This window comes from Perca fluviatilis, chromosome 14 (genome assembly GCF_010015445.1).
Source record: "Perca fluviatilis chromosome 14, GENO_Pfluv_1.0, whole genome shotgun sequence".
Classification (NCBI taxonomy): domain Eukaryota; kingdom Metazoa; phylum Chordata; class Actinopteri; order Perciformes; family Percidae; genus Perca; species Perca fluviatilis.
The window spans coordinates 33,074,049-33,094,269 of NC_053125.1; the positions used below are offsets into that span (position 1 = coordinate 33,074,049).

A 20,221-nucleotide genomic window follows, 5' to 3' on the forward strand; every position below is an offset into this window, starting at 1 on the left:
TTTCCACAACAACAAAAACACGGCAGTCTCTGAACTCACGTTGGGAGTGTCGTTGAAGTTGGATGTAGTCCAGTTTGTGGTCTAAATGAGCGGACACTTGCAAGCAGGATGTCCGAAAGTTCAGCTAACGCATACTAGCATTGGTGTAGCTAAACACGGAGTATAAACACAGGTGTGAATTAGCGTGGAATGTCGAATCGTCGGCATTTAACAGTCACAAGCTCCACCAGCAGTTAGCAGTAGCTAGTTGGATTTTATTTCTACACCAGTCCACCTCCACGGGCCGGCGAGAGCAGCCTGGTAGCTGGATAGTCCCGGTTCCGGTACACTGTTGTCCAGCTTGTTGTTTAATGAGCAGACACTTGCAAGCAGGATGGCTGGGACAGGTGGACAGCTAGCGTTAGCTTTCCACCTAGCCGATGAGGATGTCCCCTAGCCAGCTAGCGGCATTGAGCGACACCGCTGGTCTCCGTGCAGGCGAAGCTCACGTAGTGTGCCGAGTATTCCGTCTGTAATAACGTTTCCTCCATGTTCTCCGATCTGTACCGATGTATCCCGGTGGTACACACGTGCGGTTGTTTGAATGCAGATAATTGTTGTAAATGTTTTCTGGTGAAAACCGAGAGCCTGTTTAGCTAAGATTCAAGATGGCTGACAGTCGTTTTCATTCGGAATACCTCGGCCAGACTCGGCAGTCCAACCCCCTGTGGGCGTGTTGAAAACATACGGAAGTAGATCCTACTACTGGCTGTAGTCCTTTGCCTCTGGCCCAAAAATCTTCCAATGACGCAAAAATCGTCATTTTACGTCATCGGAAGATTTTTTTCCAGGCCCCAAATGCAGAAATCTCTCGTCTCAGGGGGACATGAGGGAGGGAGGAACGGTCATTCAGAAATACTATCGGGTTTCTAGTGATACAAAGCTGAATGCTAAATTGGTAAAGTATCCCTTTAAAGTATAAAAGTAATGTAAGGCAGAGATCTTCCAAAGGGGGTCCTCAGTCATTGCAGGGGGGCCTCCAAATTATTGTACATTTTTTAGTCTTAAAAAAAAAAAAAAATTAAAATGCCTTAACATGATTCCAACATATTATTAGCAAATATAAAATCCCACTATAAGTTGTAAAACGAGTCATAACATGAAATTGGAGGTGCCATAAAAGACTTTGGTCCATAGTTCCAGGCAATGACTGATATATTTGAGTACAGGGCATCACTCAATACTATCATACTGAAAATGAAACATTTTTACTGTATAATTTTGGAGAGTGTTGGAAGCAAAGTCCCATACTTGTGCTGTAAAACGAGTCAAAATATGAAATTTGAGGTTCCATAAAAAGACTTTGGTCCATAGTTCCTGGAAATGACTGACATATTTGAGTAGAGGGCATCTTTGACTACACCCATACTGTAAATCCAACCATATTACGATATAATTATGGAGATTTTTGGCAGCAAAGTCCCATACTTCTGTTGTAAAATGAGTCAAAATATGAAATTAAAGGTGCCATAAAAAGACTTTGGTCCATAGTTCCTGGAAATGACTGACATATTTGAGTAGAGGACATCTTTGACTACCCCCATACTGAAAATGAAACAATTTTACTGTATAATTTTGTAGATTTTTGGAAGCAAAGTCACATACTTCTGTTGTAAAACAAGTCAAAATATGAAATTGGAGGTGCCATAAAAAGACTTTGGTCCATAGTTCCTGGAAATGACTGACATATTTGAGTACAGGAAATGTGGGACTAAACCCAAACCAAACATTTGTACTGCTTAAAATGATTTGCTACAGAAATTTGAGAAAATCATAACACTGATCCATAATTCAAGGAATGATACATTTGATTAAATGCCATCTTATTAGTTGTGATTCTCTGAAAAGTTTTATAAAATATCTTTATCTGAACTGCAATTTATATATTTTTCTAGCATTATAGCTTTGTTTATCCGCATTTGCAAATATGAATATTAATTGAAATAAATGAATAAATACTGCTGTCTGTGAGTTCTAGTTTTATTTAAAGTTGATGAAAGGTACAACAAGATAATTGGAATGGAAGATATTTGTCTCCAGATTAAATTATTTAACCTTCTAACAGTAAAAAATTACAGATTTATACATTCCTTAGGCTACCATAAATATGGCAATTTTTGTGAGATTGCCTCAAGACCTTATGAAATCCTTCACAAAAGGCATTACAAGATTCATTTCGACTAGGCTACTTTCTTTGAATTTTAAGTGATTTATTGAACTTGGTCACAACTTGGTTTTTGTTTACAGTCAAAAATATGGAGGGAATATTTATTCATAATTCAAATTGAAAGTACAAAGACAAAACGAAGTAAGATACTTTTTTTTTCAATCATTTTAATTCAAAATAGTATTATTTTACTATGTTACTAGGAAAAATCATGCCATAATTAAATGTGAAATGGAAAAGCTTAAATGGAAATACTAAAATTTAAATCTCAAATAGAAAAAAAATGTATTCTTTTAGCATTTTTTATCTTTTGAATTTTATGTTTTACATTTGATATTGACATTTTAAAATTCACCTTTTAGATTTCTATTTAATATTAAGCTTTTCATTTAGAAGTGACAATTGTCAATTTAAATGAGTAGGCGTGGCCCAACGGCTGGTGGGAGGGTCGGAAACGACTTACAGCTGACAGCGGTTGCTGTGAGTATTACTGGCCGCTTGTAGGCAAGCGATCCCGGCCACCGCCAGCTGGCTGTCACATAAGACTGGAGCTTCCAAGTCCGACAACATATCGGAGAAAATGTGCAATTGGCCATCAATTGTTGTAAAACTCGAATACTCATTTCTGAGACTGTGTTATGCGAGAAATTGACTGTGTACAGTTTGAATATGGGCAGTTTAACAAAACTTTATTTATTCATTTATTTCAATTAACAGCTTTCATATGTAACATAGATAAACAAAGCTATAATGCTAGAAAAATATGCAGATTGCAGTTCAGATAAAGATATTTTATAAAAAATTTCAGAGAATCACAACTAATGAGATGGCATTTAATCAAATATATCATTCCTTGAATTATGGATCAGTATTATGATTTTCTCAAAGTTCTGTAGCAAATCATTTTAAGCAGTACAAATGTTTGGTATGGGTTTAGTCCCACATTTCCTGTATTCAACTATGTCAGTCATTGCCTGGAACTATGGACCAAAGTCTTTTTATGGCACCTCAAATTTCATATTTTGACTCGTTTTACAGCACAAATATGGGACTTTGCTTCCAAAAATCTCCATATTTATACAGTAAAATTGTATGATTTTCAGTATGATAGTATTAAGTGATGCCCTGTACTCAAATATATCAGTCAATGCCTGGAACTATGGACCAAAGTCTTTTTATGGCACCCTAAGTTTCAGATTTGACTTAATTTTACCCTATAAATATGGGACTTTTACTTATCCTAGATCCTAAAATCTCCAAATTTATACTGTTTAATTGCTTGATTTTAAATATGGGTGCAGTTAGAGGTGTCCCCTGACAAAAATCATTGTCTGGAATTATTCCTTGTTAATGTTGTATTCTTGTAAAACTCAAAATATACATTCCTTTCACAATTTACTTATTTTTTGTATAAAGGGCAGGCACAGGTTACATATATTTTACTTAAGGTGAATATAATCCATTAATCTAGTTTTTAAATGTACGTTGTATTAACACCTTATTTTCAAAACCGGAAGTAGTCCCATGTTTAACATCTCCCTAACTTCGCTACTCGATCTGGGCCGTTTGAATGCATTTACCACGCGTACCGTTATAAGAGCGCATTACAAATTTAGTGTCGGCTGATTTGACCACGGAGATCCGAGTGTCGGCTGGCTTGACCGCAGTCTCTTGCAACAGGAGAAATCGGGGCTCCTCTCTCCAAGAGTAGCTATTAGGCTCGTTCGAGATGAACTGCGCCTCGCCTGTAAAGTAGACGAGAGCAGGCGGCAGCAGCAGGGGGCGGTGACAAAAGTCCGCTCTCAAGTCGGACAGTTTTCCAGTTTTTCATCATGTTGAGTCGATTCTGAACCAATCAGCTGTTTGATCAGCTGAGAGGCCGGCGTTTCCCAGCATGCCCTGGGTCCACCTGCGTCCGCCTGGCTCCTGCAGTTGGTGAAAAGCAACTGCGCTACCTGCAGGCTCGTTCGAGATGAGCCAGATCTGCGCAGAATCGATCACCGGCGATCGGCGCCCAATGCATGCCGGTTAGATTTGTGTCCGACTTGATCCCGACTTGCTCTGACGTCATGCACACGTGGGCAACGATAATCTCACGAGACCAAGGCGGCCGCAGTTCTGAGACGCAGGTAGCGCAGTTGCTTTTCACCAACTGCAAGAGCCAGGCGGACGCAGGCGGACCCAGGGCATGCTGGGAAACGCCGGCCTCTCAGTTGATCAAACAGCTGATTGGTTCAGAATCGACTCAACATGATGACGTTTTATATAAACTTTTTATTGATTTTCAATCGGAGGGATTTTAACTGTGATTTGTCTGATTTAAAAGCTTATTCTGTACAGAACACATGTTGTGTGGCTGATAGTTGTGTTTAAAAGTCAGAGAGACTAAATCTGTTCAGATTACGGATCATCTACAGTCTGTTGTTTATTAAAATCAGCAACAGATCACATGTAGAGAATTTTGACAGCTACTTTGTCATAATAAAAACAACTGGAGACTGTGTAGGAGCTGATATAGGGGTCTGATAACATTTTATTAAATCGGAATCGGACCACCGTGTTTCTGTCACTTCCTGTTCAGCCTGAAGGCTGCTGGAGTCAGCTGGAAAACTGTCCGACTTGAGAGCGGACTTTTGTCACCGCCCCCTGCTGCTGCCGCCTGCTCTCGTCTACTTTACAGGCGAGGCGCAGTTCATCTCGAACGAGCCTACAGTCTCAGAACTGCGGCCGCCTTGGTCTCGTGAGATTATCGTTGCCCACGTGTGCATGACGTCAGAGCAAGTCGGGATCAAGTCGGACACAAATCTAACCGGCATGCATTGGGCGCCGATCGCCGGTGATCGATTCTGCGCAGATCTGGCTCATCTCGAACGAGCCTATTATGTCTATGGGCGTGGAAGGCAGGCTACAGTGTTTTGGGTGCGGCGCTCTAATTTACCCGTGTAGAACGTTGCGTCGCACATTAGTTCCGCCTTTGGCGCTCGCGTGTAAAATCATAATAAATCAACACTCTTTTTATTTGGTCAGCACGGGGGGGGGGGCACAGGGGTGGCCAGGGACATTTCTAGGGAGGCACGGGCCAAGGGCCATACAGCTAGGATTGGAGATGAGAAGTTTAACTGACACGTAACCGCGATCAGCTCCGCAGGAAATGAAGAATCAATGCCACCTGTCTAGTAGCCTATAGGCCTAAACATGATGTAGTGGGCTTGGCCATCGTAACAAACTGGATTAATAGAGATAGATTCATTCTATCAGAGCTTAAAAAACAAGTTGCATAACCAGGGAAGAGGTAAAACACGGGTAAATATTGGAGATGCGTGTGGGGGGATAGAAGGGGGGTCACTAAAAGAGGCGTTTTCAGACGCTCCACTTAGCACCAACTGCAATTTTTTGTTTTAAATGAATGTAGCCTACTGGCAGTCTGGCACACGTGGGTGCTCAGTATTTTCCGTGGGTGCTCGAGCTCCTGAGCACCCACGGTATCGGCGCCTACGGTTGAAGACCCCTGATGTAAGGGGGAAACAATGCCATTAAGGACAAAAGCTTAACCCCAAAACGTGGGGACAAAATAATATGACTATAATAATGTTATATTAAAATCATACCTGCAAACTCAGAAGGGCTGAAAAAGGTGACACATCTCTTCTGTGTTTTTCAGACAACGGCAGCTACAGTCTGGCGTCAGACTCCTCTCCAGTGAAATACAGACACACTTTTACACCGTTTAGCGGTCAGCACTTTACTTTTTACTTTTGTTGAGTAAAATAAAGTTGTAACAGTGCTGCTTTTTATAACCATGTATGTTTTATGTTTTAAGTAATAAATTGTATGCTGTAACCGGGTTATGAAAATAGGAATGAATGTATATAACTGCTAATGTCGAGACTGATTTAGTTAACACAGTCACCACCTTTTGTCTCTATTAACTATAGGTAAAGACAGACCCTTCCTCTCCCCCTCTCTTCCTGTTTTTGGTTAAATTGATTAGGTTAAAACCAACTATTATCATATAAAGAGAAACCTTCTGACACACAGCAGGAAATAATCTTCTGCCTCTATCAGTCTCCAACCCCCTGGTACTTTAGTCTGGCTTAGGACAATAGAATGTTAATTCCTGTAAACTTGTAAAGACTCGACATCTGCATGATAGATCCTATTGATCTGTGGGTGCAGAATTTAGAGCATGCCCTTCCTAACTGGACAGTGAAGAAACCAACAAAACGCGTCCAACCTGTCACCATGCCAACAAAGAGCCTATGAGGAAGGCTCTTACTCACGAAGGAGAAAAGTAACCGCCCCTGGGATTGGAGGAATAAAGCAGGGGGGCAACGGTGATTCGGGGCGATATAGATGTGGAAACTTAAGGGTTAAGCAACTATTTCCAAGGCCCGCTGCAGCGTAATTCTCTGTATTTTGACTTATCATTTTTATTAATAAATCTTTGTGTTAACCCTTCATTTGGACCAAGCCTCTCCTTCTTCAGAGATTCTGAAACACGTACAACTCAATACTTTACACTTTACTCCAGCTGCTAGCTAACGCTAGGCTAACGTTACCTGCCAAGGGGGTAAGCTTCGCTTCAGAACTCGAACCTCCTATGGCGCCATTTTGACGCTACAAAGAGATCACCTCCCGTTAGCATTCCAGTGACTAGCACACATTTTGGCGCCACTTTGACAGAGAATAACTTAACATCAGAAATGTTTAAAGACTCTATTTGTCCGTTGTTTAGTTCTAAAGAAACACGACTTGAAATGTATAAAAGGCTCCATTACCTTGTACCTCGCTATATGGCTCCGTAGCAGACGCTTTTATAACAATAGGCTAACGATTGTGTCATAACCACGAGACTTACTGTCGCACAGTAGAGGAATTACCGTATAGTACAGGAGAAGCTCACAGGCAGTTTGGACTTCCATTATCTGTTTAGGTTTAATTACTAATGTTAACTAGCATGTTAGTGATCAGTAATTAGCCTGTGCCTATGTTATCTCCTTACATATACCTACACTCTCCGTCTCTTGATTGATTGGGAATGATTGAGATTTCTCTTGGCACAGCTACCAGAAGATTTCACACTTTCAGACACGTTGCTCACGTCACATTTACGTTGTCTCTGTCAGTTGGAGGCTGCGTAGTAAAGCAAGTGATCACCGGAAAAGTGCTTCTAATGGCCTTCACTGGTCTCTCTCCAGAGCAACGGGGTCTATTGGTCCATTATATATATGTCAATGTTACCTGCTGCCAACTGTAGTGTTAACTAGCGTCCCGTGTGGCGATGTTTTGGTTTCCTCTAACGTCCGTTTTCGGAGCATCAGAGAGAAGCGCAGGCATTTAAGTGACACCTAAATAAGGCAACGAAATCCGTGTTGCTATTCGGTCCGGTAGATAACGGTCGTTAAAGCACCGGTGGCGTATCATCACCGGTCTGTGCATTGACATATATAAAAGGGTCTGTGCAGGTGTGATGGATCACGTACAAACCAATAGGGTGTCAGATCAGCTATGTTTATACTTCTCATCCAACCACAATCAAATTCACTCAATCCGGATGGAGCGATCATCTGGATAGTTTATTTTTGTGTGTGTGTTTTTGAAACATGACGAGCCGGAATGAAAACAAGCCGAACTGAAATATAAGTATCGAGGCTATTTTTAAAATGTAAGGAGTAGAAAGTACAGATACCTGCGTGGAAATGTAAGGAGTAGAAGTAAAAAGTAGGCTGTAAAATAATTACTCCAGTAAAGTATAGATACCCAAAATTTCTACTTAAGTAAGGTAACAAAGTATTTGTACTTCGTTACTTGACACCTAACCTGCCACATTGGAGATCATGATTTAAAACAGTGAAGCAGGAAGTGCTGGTTTTATAACATGGGAGTGTGTGTCATAGTGGGATTCAGCCCCTGTCCTAACATTTGAAACTAGGCCAGCTATTCAGTGAAATATAATAGAGGGTTGACATTGAATAGTTTAATCTTTGTTCTTTATATCTCCTTCTTTCTTTCTCTACTACCTTTTTAGACTCGACCATATTGAAAAGTAGGAACATAAACCTGATAGACAAGATGTTTTGTGAAAGGATCTGTTAAAAAATGTGCGCAGTCATTGTGGCTGAAAGGTTAAGATTTCCACAATAGTGTTAACACAGTGGAGCTTTTATGTCATTCTCACCTCTGTACACACCAGGCCTACTGGTAAATCCCCTTTTACACGTGAGACTCGATGAGGGCGTATTTCAGTCAAGGTTCAGCCTCTACTCAAACATGTTTAATGTGCATTGTGCCACTGTTGGTGTTTTTTTTGTCATGTGAGATTAGCCTATGCTGGTATCTGTATTTTTCCCGCTGATGTAACATGACATCACAAATGGCAACTATCGTAGCTTAGGGGCCTAGGTTTGGTGGAAGAAGTATAGATTCTTTATTTTAGTAACATTAACCATACAATAAAAAAAAAAAATCCTTCATTCAAAATATTTCTTATGGAAAAGTATTTGTTTTGTTATAAATAAGCTGTTAAAAGTAAGAAGTTAATTTGCCTCAAGTCTTAATGAGTTCTCTATTTACTTTGCTGTCACTTTAAGACTCTCAGATAACCACTATGTCGCGTGAGCCGTAATTAGGAAGTGAACAAACGCTAGAAACAAACGGTTCAGTGATTTATGGTTGTAATGTAATGTAGCAAGCCAACTACAGCTACATTTGCCTACACTTATGCCTGGAGTAGCATCGTTGGTATGTAGCTATAGGTTCATAGATCATTAGTTTGATGTCAGTGTTATTTTGTGTCATGTTTATATAAATGTCCGTGATCGCCAGCGTTGGTGCTGTGACTGACGTTGCATGGTTGCTAGGCAACTATAAGTCATAGGACAGGCTACACTCATATACGAGTGTAGCCGGTCCTATTCATATATGAATGAATATTGTTTACATGTAGCCTAAACATGTCTTGAATTATATGGTGTAACGGTAGAAAGGAAATATTTGAAATGATGAAATTACATTCTGAACATTAGGCTATATTGTATATTAAATGCTATCATAGAATTGATTAGTCTGTCAGCAGTTTCACACTTTCCTTGCAACGTCATTAAACCTGTGGACGTGTGAACGACTGTCTTCAGAGTCTTGATGTTAGGAGAGAGTTTAGCTGGCTGTCAGTGTATAGAGCAATACCGAAGACGGCACAGTATTATTCTGTAAATGTAATTAAAGTATCAAAAGAAAAGGTAGTCGCATGCAGAAAAATCGTGATTTGCAAAACACTAAACACACTAGGCCTATACATTAAACACACAAGTATATCATGCTGTCACTTCCTTGCAATTCCAAAGCACTGACTGTCATATTACCACACCTGTGAGCCAATCTGTGAAACCCAGCCATCAGGTGCGTAAACACATGATTGCTTAATAGTAGATACACCAATCAGGTTTAAGCACTAGAAAAATGCAGCAGGTAAGTCTAGTATTTTCTGTACTGTATTTTCAGTTTTTTTCAGATCTTTTTTTTTTAACTGTAATTTTAACCTGTAGTGGATACAGTATTTCATGTTCGTCTGTTGTTTGCTGAGCTAACAGTGTTATACACACTACTGTAGTAGCATGAAAACTGGGACATGTTTTGTTGTGTTTCTCCATGTTGACATGTTGACTGATTTGGGTATATGGAGTGAAATACATTATATTTTCCTCAGTCTGCAGCATTGGTCTTGTGTAGTATTTGGTGATCTTATTGTATTTTTGCATTTTCTCTCTGTACTTCATTAACAGTACTCTAATCACTGAGAAGTAGAATTGTGTTTTAAGTGTTTTAGGTTAGCAACAGCACTGTGTAACTGGTTCAAACAGAATTAAGTCATATGAAACAACAAAATGTTTTTTTTTATAAATTAGTGTATAGTTTTTTGCAAGTGTTTCATTTTGCAAAGGGTCTGAGGTCTTCTGCTAATTGGGTGTGTGGTGGAAAAACTGGTCAATTTTCAAAATAGTGCTTAGGCAATCGAAGGAAAAAAACTGTATTATATGCATTTGTTTATATTAGTCATGCATTAATGTGTAACTTTGGATTGAAATGTTTGAATTGAAAGATTTTTTTATTGCCTTCATCATAGATCAGCTGGAGAATGACAGGAAATGTGGAGAGAAAGAGAGAGGGGATAAGGACTCAGCTTGTATGGGCACACTTCTACCAGGTGAGCTAGAGGTGGCTCCAGGTGGATCTAATTTCAACTGTATATACTGTATACTATATTAAAATGTAACATTGCATCATACATTATAAAGGGATCATATCTTTTGTATGAAAAAACAACTATAGCTGTCAAGTAATCGTAGAGTTGAGTAGCTATAATATTTACCTATTACTGTAAATGTAGAAGAAGTATAAAGTATAAAATGTAAATACTCCAGAAGTACAAGTACCTTGACATGTACACAACTGCCATTACATTTTTTTTAACTAAGGACAACCAGTCTGTCTAAAAATACAGCAAGATAACTAAATTAGATACAGCTGAAGGATTGTGAACACCCATTTCAAAAAGATGACAAAACAGCGAGACCACACACTGACCAAATAATATGTGAGCATTTTCATTATATAAATGAAAAAAATTAAATGTGATTGTAAGAACGGCTGTAATGCCATCAGTGAATTGTAGAGTATCATGCAGAATGAATCAAATTTCAGTCAAAACTAAACTAAACTATCAGTGAATGAGAAAGCCAAAAATATCAGTAGTGGTTTGTTTAGTAGAACCAAGCCAAGCTGTTGGCTAGGCATTACAGTCTTCTTATTGGAATTGTGTAATGCAAAGTAAAATATGTTATTGAAATACTTATTGAAAGGATGCAAGTTCTACAAGACTGTCTATTTCAATTGTTTTAAATGTAACTGCTATGCTGTAGATTGGTTTGAAAAAGAAAGTTAGTTGCTACAGATAATCAGAGTTAGCTTGAGAGAGGATCAGCAACGGTTGCTCTGGGCTCCAGCTTCAGTTTGATGGGATTCTTGGGTGATGTAAATCCATCTGTTCCCAGCTCCATTGGAATCTAGGAAAACAAGAAATGTGTCACAAATGAAGCCCTACCAAAACTCAAATGCGATCTCATCCAATCACACGTTAAAAAAAAGACTATCTTAAGACCACAAATACTGAAAATGTCTTCTCACATCTGTCTCCTTGCACGTGACAAAGCTGAAGTTCTGAAGGATCTCCACTATGGCCAATCTCATCATCAAGAGAGCAAATCGCATGCCAATACAGTTCCTTGGCCCTGTTCCAAAGGGTAGGAAGGCATATGGATCGATGTTGTCTTTGTTCTCCTTGCTGAACCTGAAAAAAAGATTTTAGTTGATTAGCCAAAAGACTAATATTGGATATAATCTGACTTTAGCCTGCCATTAATTCATTAATGTACCTTTCAGGCTTGAAGGCCTCAGGCTCAGACCACAAAGCAGGGTCACGGTGGAGAGTGTAAACTGGTACCATTATGACAGTTCCTTTAGGGATGGTCACACCGTTAATTTCCACAGAAGACTTTGAGATCCTCTCTAATCGATTACCAACGGGGTACAGTCTCATTGCCTCATTAATCACCATGTCCAAGTATTCCATCTGCATCAGGGCTTCATAAGTTGGCCGAACCTGGAGTAAAAAGTATGTTTTAGTTGGTCACACATAATCAGTTGCTGATAATAACAAAATTAATTAATTACAGTTAAAGAATATATATATATATATATATATATATATATATATATATATATATATATATATATATATATATTGCAACCTTTTCTGGGAAGGTTTCATCAATCTCCTCTTGCAGGGTTTTTTGGATGTGAGGGTGGGTTGCCAGGGTGTAGGCTATAAATCCCAGTGTGGTGCTACTGGTTTCATAGCCAGCAAAGATGAATATCATGGCCTGAGACAGGATCTCATGATCAGTCAGTCCTGTAACACAAACACACCATAATTAAACCAGTATCACTGTCACAATATTATAGCTGGTAACTTTGTGGTCTGGAAAGGCTCCTAATGCATAAGCTTGGCATTGGCCATTCATTCCTTCATTCACTCAACATGAACCATTCTGTCCATCTAACTGGACGGTTATTTAGCTCAGTGGGTTGCCACTGGTCTTTGTCTCTCATTTTAAAACTGGAAAAAGATAGTGTCTGTACTGGAAATGATGACAACGCTCTGGAGCTTTTTAAAACAAGCTTGAATATTATTTGCAAAGTTCTGGAACTTCAAGACGGCACATCACATCATGAATCCTCCACCTGATTATTTAACCTGATTCTTTGTTTGACTTCAACAGTTAGTTAACTGCCGTTGCCCAACAAGACGTTATCCTACTTCCTTGCAAAGTCCCATTTTTACTTGTCGGTGATGAAAGTAAGCAAAACATCACATAATACACGGATTACGAAGATATTTAACTTGAGAACATTGAAAAGCAATGGCTATTTCTTAGGGAACAAAGTGACCATTGATTTCCTGAAATTGACCCTTCATCCATGACTACAATGAAAACCATGAACTTTAATTTCTCCATCTGGTTTCTTTCTTTACCTTTGTCAGGGCTTTTATCCTCTTTGTTCTTCTCTGACATCTGAGAGTCCACCATCAACTGCATGAAGTCCACTCGGTTCTGCAAAACAAAAACAAGTAGAAATCCCATTTAGATTTTTCAGTTTGTGTTCAAGGGAAATGTTATGAACACAAAATCTAACAAACAAATCCATTGCAGTTGTACACTGTATATGTTACCTTGTGCTCATTCTTATTCCGGTCTGCTTTGATCGTCTTTAGAAAGTTGAAGAAGAAATTCAACACTTCAGCAGGGAAGAATGACAAACCCATTCCATCAATAATTGGCACCAAGAATGGAAACAGAACTGAAATGAAAACGAATAGAAAATATATTGTTAATTCATGGCTGAAGGTAGACGTACTCCTCACAGAGCACAATGTTTGACATACGTACCCACAAGTACAAGTAAGGGATTCAATAAGTTGAACTTGACCATTCTCTTAATGTTTGCTACAAAAGGATCAGATGGATGGTTGATGGAATCAATGTCCACACTGAAGGCAGTGCTGGTCACAACATCCATACTGTAAGGTCCAAATACTCTGAAAAAAAGTAATGTAGGAACAAGAAAAAATTTAAGCCAACCAAATGTTTGTGATAAGAAATGTTTCTTATTTATTGAACAGCACAAATAACAAAATCAACTCCCGGAACTGAATAATACTAATGAAGAGTCTGTGCCCTCATCACAAACAAGAGCATTACTCACTCTTTAACTTCTATGACTTTATCCGCCTCTACTTTCATGTGAAGGCTCTTGATCAGATTGCTTGAGTGCTGCAACATTATTGTGTACATCTGCCCAAAAGTAAATAACAAAATAATATAAATATTAACATTCTGGAACCATGGACATATTTCTTATTTAAAATATGTTGAAGCTGCAGTGTGCTTTAACATCTTTCAGGCGTCCGCTGGTGAACGATGGAGAGAGTACACTGCGAATCCTCTTCCACTTCTCATCTTCTACTATTGATACAGCGTCACGCAAGGGTCCATTTATGCCCAGATCCTAACCCCCACAAACACATGCACACATGCACACACACACACACACACACACACACACACACACACACACACACACACACACACACACACACACACACACACACACACACACACACACACACAAAAAGCCTTGTTTACATTATTTTCTCCGATTAAGGTAGTGTTGAGGTATTAACTTGTGACATTGCTCGTACAGTGGATTTTTCTCACCCGTCTGTTGGTGAAGACAGAATAACACTCCTTAACCAAGATTGTTTTGATCATAGCTGTGTCCATTATAGCCAGTAAAGGCTGTCTTCCGTCGTACAGTCTTGTAATCCAATAGCAGATATTGGGGCGAGTCAGTTACAGCCTTGGAGCATTCCATGAGAAACATATGGTATAATATATTTTGCACACACACTTACCCCCACACCTTTCCATATTTCTGATAGCATTCTGTGTCAAAATTGTGGATGCCCTAAAGAATAAAATAGGAGATGAGTGACAAAGGTATCAAAGTGTCAGCCGAGATCACTGTACTAATTTAACAAATGTGTCTCACCTTTCTGTACTCCAAAAATGTCCCAATAAAGGGCAAAGGTCTGGGTCCAGGGATGCCTATTTTCTTAAAAAAGCCATATGGAGCATATCCATATCTGAAAATTAAAAGCAGAGACCAAAAATGCAAGTGTTATGTCATGTCAATTAATCTACCCTCCTAATATTTTGTGAAATTCCTCCAGACTTTATTGCTTTCATGCTTTGCCTTTGAATAGATTTTCTATTTTACTGCCTAATGTTTTTTAGCATACGTAAACGGAAAATATACATTAATTTTCTTGACTCAACACAAAAGAGTAGTAGTAAACGGTATATTCAAAAACATTCAATCCTGCAAAACATTATCAGAAGGCCCTAAAATTATACAACTGCCTGCCCTTAAATTGGCAATTTAATTTGTATAGCCCTTATGTGATTTAATGGTTCAATAAGTATCCACGTTATATGTTATGAGTCAAGTTGTGTTTCACATTCCCTGAAATGGTAATCATAAGTTGGTACTCCAAACATAATTTGTAACTACTATATGACCCCCTAGGCTTCGGAGGTGGCTGATCAAAGTTAGCCGTTTCATCTGTTACATAGAAAGCAGCTGTCATCAGCTATAAAATCTTCTCAAATCACAATCTAGTGCTGCTACATAATCAACGTTTGTGTACCCCACGCTGATTGGTTCACCTGCATTGTTTTTGTTGGAGCATACTGACCACAGCATAAAGAGCAGACGTAGCTTGAGAAGTTGCTGGGGTTAATTTGATACTTAAATCTTGTCACCTTAACAAGTTGTTACCTCGAAAAGCTGAGGTAATAGACATTTTTTTACAACATGAAATTTTGAGGTTTCAGGTTTATGTCATTTTGTTACAAAGCTTGGTTCCATTAAGGTGTCCCAATACTTTCAAAATGAAATGCAGCTATCATTAAAGTTTTTAATTACACCTCTGTTGTTTCTACTATGACACGTCCAAATATCTGCTGTGAAAAGGGGTCTATTAAAATGTAATACAGCATTAATTATGTTATTAGCTACATCTGTGCTTGACCAGTCACATTTTGGCTGATTAGACCTCTTCTCAGGACTGTGTGGGAGTGTAAAAATAGAGGTTTACTGGCTTTCCTGTTTGCACTTTGCACCTTTTTAGGTGAGTCAAATTACAGCTTTGTAATACTTATTAGTACATGGAGCCTAGTGACATTGTATGATTGCAATCATAACTCCGCCCAGTTGACAAGAGGTTTCATCAGTCAGAATAAGTAAATGAACCTATGTGGCTTGGCATTCACATGACCAAAACTTTTTACAACCACCTAATGCACTATGGGTGTGAGGAAAAAAAAAAAAAATTGGTAGTTTCACTTTAAAATAGACTAAACCAGTGTGTATGTTTTCATTACAGCCTTAAATAAATTATAAAATAAATGCCTTAAGATGTATTAGTTTATGTAAGCTATGTCAAAAATTATTAGTATTTTTTATTGTTGCCAGTATATGTAAGTATATGTAAGTATATATATGTATGTTGTCAGCTGTAGGCTAATATAACTTAATTGTCAACATTTACAAAGCTGAGTTGTATCGTGTGAATTCAATTTTTAGGTGGAATTTCTTCGCTTTAAAACTGTTTCTAATTTATCTAATTTTTCTAATTTAAGTCAAACATTAAACTAACTTCACCCCGGTCCTGTAGGATGAGGGACACTTCCTGGATTAATTATGGAAGTAATGGGAATAGCACTTCTTCACTGACTTGAATTGCTCTACATTTAGGCTACATAACAAGCGGCAGTTCCCACACTGCACAGCTAACTCGCGATTTCAGACTTCACTTCACATTAACACAAAACAAGTTAAAAAAAAAAAAAAAACCTCACACAGCCAGACGTAACTGTCACAAAAGTAGTCGAAACAATGAAATTAATGTTTAGGCTTTTGTGTGGATTTTTTTCCGTGATTGTTTTGAAACGTAGGCTATGTAACATGTTAAAAGTCTGAGATAAACAACACCACATACTTACACTGCGATTAGACTGATGACAAGTGCTATTAAAGTCCAAGTCTCTATGGAAAACTCCGGAAAAAAGCTCATGTTTGCTCCTGTGAACGATGTCGACTGGAGTCAGTCACTTCCACGTTACAGTTGGAAAACATTCCAGTAACACAACGTCATAGCGGTGTCGATCATTTTTTACTTCCTTTTTTTCTGTTCCCGGAAGGCATTTGGTTACATAAGGCGTAGATTAGGCTACAAGTATGGGGGTAGGAGTGGTCCTTGACTTTGAGAAATGGCTCGCGTGTTTTGGTTTTCCTGCAAGGCGAAGGGATGTGGAAAGTTTTCTTGGAATCCAGTGTAAATAAGGATGAGCTTTTCTGCAGCATGTGCGGACATTTCCCCAGCAGAGCTGACAGCCCATCAGCCAGAGAGGAATTTGTTTGAGTGCTGGCCCTCACAGACGTAACATTTAGTAAAACGGGTTTCATGCTTCTTGTGTTATTATTTAAATTGACACCTGTCACTTCTAAATAAAAAGCTTAATGTTAAATCGAAATGTAAAAGGTGAATCTTAAAATGTCAATGTCAAATGTAAAACATAAAATTCAAAAAGATCAAATGTCAAATTGAAAATTAAAAATTATAAAGGGGAAAGGCTAAAATAAAATTATTAATTTTTTTTTCTATTTGAGATTTTAATTTAAGTATTTCCATTTAACCTTTTACATTTCACATTTAATTATGGGATGATTTTTCCTAGTAGCGTAGTAAAATAATACTATTTTTTGTTTATTTTTTGTGATCTTGCTTCGTTTTCTCTTTGGACTATAAATTTGAATTATGAATAAATATATATATATATATATATGGGGGGGGGGGGGTTGTTTGAAAAAAAATTTCTTATGGATCTTATTTTTATAAAAGTTAATATTTTACTTTCATCATTATGATAAGATTTTTTTGGGGGGGTTAAACTGGCCATTTTTGATTATTGTTAAAACCCCACCATCTCCCAAATTATACATTTGCGCGTATTTGTGGACCAACTCAACTCTGACAGATTGGGGAGGGGAAGTGATAGTGGTCATGTAATATTGATTAATTTGTAATGAATTATTATTATTATTATTGTTGTTCTGAAATTAGTGTTCATAAACGAGTAATTATTGTCTTTCAACAATTTCAAAAGAATATAACAATTTCCGAAAAATATTGTTAAAGCTTGTGTCATCTGGTGCTCCCCACTGGTTGTGAATGATTGGTGACCCTGGGCACTGGCCCACTTGCCCTTATGGATAATACGGGCATGCTTTTATGTCTGCCTTTTAAATGTAAATATGAACAGTACTGAATAGTCAAACACAACAAACATAATAACAATTTTTGACCTATTTATTGTAATCAACAGTTGACAGAGGATGCATGTTATCGACAAGATACCTAGCAATCAATGTATTCAGCTCTGCTTGGCTTATCGGCAGCACTGCAGTCTGTGTAAAATCTAGCTTTGGTTGTTTGCATGGAGTGGTGCCTTCGGCATCCGTAGGGTTGGGGTCTTTCGCTACTAGCTTTATCGAAGCATGTTCAACAGGTGCTTCATAAGATTTGATTGCTACTCTTAGATGTGCATAGGTTCTTTACACCTGCACGTAATTGACAACTCACCACTACATTTTTGTCTTTAATTTCGATGAGCGAAAAATAGGCTGTCTGTCATATACAGTAGTTAGAATGCACCTGCATTTACACTGTGATATATACGGTAGCACCCACAATGTCCTGCGATGTTAGATCAGTAGCAGCTAAACTAGGCCTATTATAGCTGTCTTCTTGTCTGCAAGCGTTCATTTTTCACAAAAGAGAGTAACGTGAGTAACAAACTTATTAAAATTTAATTTTGTGATGGGGAAAACTGAAGTGGATAAAGTGTGGTATGTGTTTGGTTTGGCCTGTGTTGTGGTTGAATAAAGTGAGATGTGCAGTGCCGTCTTGGTTCCAGCATTGGAAGTCTCTATTTTACAGCCAAACCTGAGTCTAGACAATATAAGAAACCCTCCGTTGCATTTATATTGTATTCAGTGCACATTATTTTCTTTTTCCACTGTTGGAGTGTCACTTGTAAACATCAGGTTCCTCCCATTACACTAGGGCGCCATCTTGTGGCGGCTTGTGAAAAGGAGACGTTTTATATTGGCAGTGTCTCTGGGTTAGTTCCAAGGTTACAAGTTCATGAAAGGACAACTAAGCTCCTGGCTTCACTACTTTCTTGCCCTCAGTTAAACTTATACTGCAGCTGTGAGTAACTCTTTGTGTGAATGCAGACATTAAAGGTTGTTTGAGAGGAAAGTCTAGTATTAGTTGTGAATGTTAATGTTTAAACATTTAAACAGTGGGCATTGATTACTGAACAGGCCAACCGGGGAAAGGCTCAGGGGCCCAAAATGTCAGGAGCCTCCTGGGCCTTCACCTGCAAAATGTCACTCAACAACACACCAACTAACCAAGATATAAAACAGAAGTGCTAATAAACAGTATAATCACACAGCTTTCACTACTGTTGGTGCTCGGAGCAGCCATGTTGGATTGTGATGTCTGAGTTGATGAGGTTCTTCTCTTGGTGAGGATCAGCAGCAGTCGGACAGCCAGTAAAAGCCTCCTTCTTCAGCTTTATATACGACTATGTCACATGTCAGCTGCAAGGAAACAGGCTGTTGGATATGAGAGAAGTGAAGTTATGATCACATTGGAACAAAGCACAGAGAGAAAAGATGCTCATCATTTTATTTTATTTGATCTAAAGGGATCAAAAACTTGGCATCAAAGACATGAACAACAACACGACTTACAGCAGACTGGAGCATTACAAGTAGCTCCTAGTTTAAACTTATTTCATCGCAAATCTTTGGACTGAACTGGGCTTAGGTTAAAGTGATGGTTCGGAGTAATTTACCCTAGGGTCCTTTGCACCATGACCTCGAGCCAAACACCCCCCCAGAAGCTTTTTTCACCTGGGTCTAACATTGGGCGAGTTAGCGTAGAGTAGCGTTAGCCGCTGAGTAGCTTAGCGCGGGGCTAATGGACCCACGTTTGTATCTCTTAAATGACCCCACTAATAATGCCCGAAATGATACCAAAGGTCTACACTAGTATATATAGGTTATGCTCTCATAAAATGATGGAATGGAAAGTTTGTAAGTACACCAGAAGTTTATGAACACTTGCCTGCTGGCTTCTGCTCTCTTCTGCTCTCTGTTGCTGCTGCTGCTACCTGCAGTTAGACGAGTGCTTAGGGCCGTCTACAAATTACAACACCGAAAAGAGATACAACAAAAATATGTATTAATTTAATGATTAAATAAGGTAATGTCTCCAAACTTACCTCAATTATTACTTGTCTCCTGCTAGTTATGTTACAGCACTTACTTTAAAAAATAAGTTAAATTAAAAAATATTTTTGTTGCATCTCTTTTCGGTGTTGTAAATTGTATAGATGGCTCTAATCTACTCGCCTCAGCAGCAACAACAACCAGCAAAGCAAGAGAGCAGGCAAGTGTTATTTACATAAACTTCTGGTGTACTTACAAACTTTCCAATCCATCGTTTTATGAGTACATAACTTATATATACTAGTGTAAAACTTTGGTATCATTTCGGGCATTATTAGTGGGTCATTAAGAGATACAAACGTGGGTCCATTAGCCCGCGTATCGCTTCAGCGACTAACGCTACTCTAGCTAACTCTTCGCAATGACCCAGGTGAAAAGAGCATCTGGAAAAAAAAAAAAAAAAAATATGAAAAAAAAAAAAAAAAAAAAAAAAAATATATCAGTTCCGAAGTGATGCTCCGTGGTGACAGC

The 20,221-nt window shown here is 38.5% G+C and overlaps 1 protein-coding gene across 1 annotated transcript; it reads right to left on the minus strand.

Moving 5' to 3' along the window:
• Positions 1-10,289: 10,289 nt before the first annotated feature.
• On the minus strand, positions 10,290-16,609 carry LOC120572772 (cytochrome P450 3A27-like). Its single transcript, XM_039822201.1, has 13 exons — positions 16,390-16,609; positions 14,375-14,468; positions 14,238-14,290; positions 14,041-14,140; positions 13,718-13,831; positions 13,529-13,617; positions 13,213-13,361; positions 12,996-13,123; positions 12,798-12,876; positions 12,013-12,173; positions 11,638-11,864; positions 11,390-11,552; positions 10,290-11,268 (listed from the first exon to the last, which is right to left on the minus strand). Exons 1-13 carry the CDS (start codon positions 16,458-16,460, stop codon positions 11,167-11,169), a joined length of 1,530 nt encoding a protein of 509 aa, XP_039678135.1. The 5' UTR covers positions 16,461-16,609; the 3' UTR covers positions 10,290-11,166.
• Positions 16,610-20,221: the final 3,612 nt, after the last annotated feature.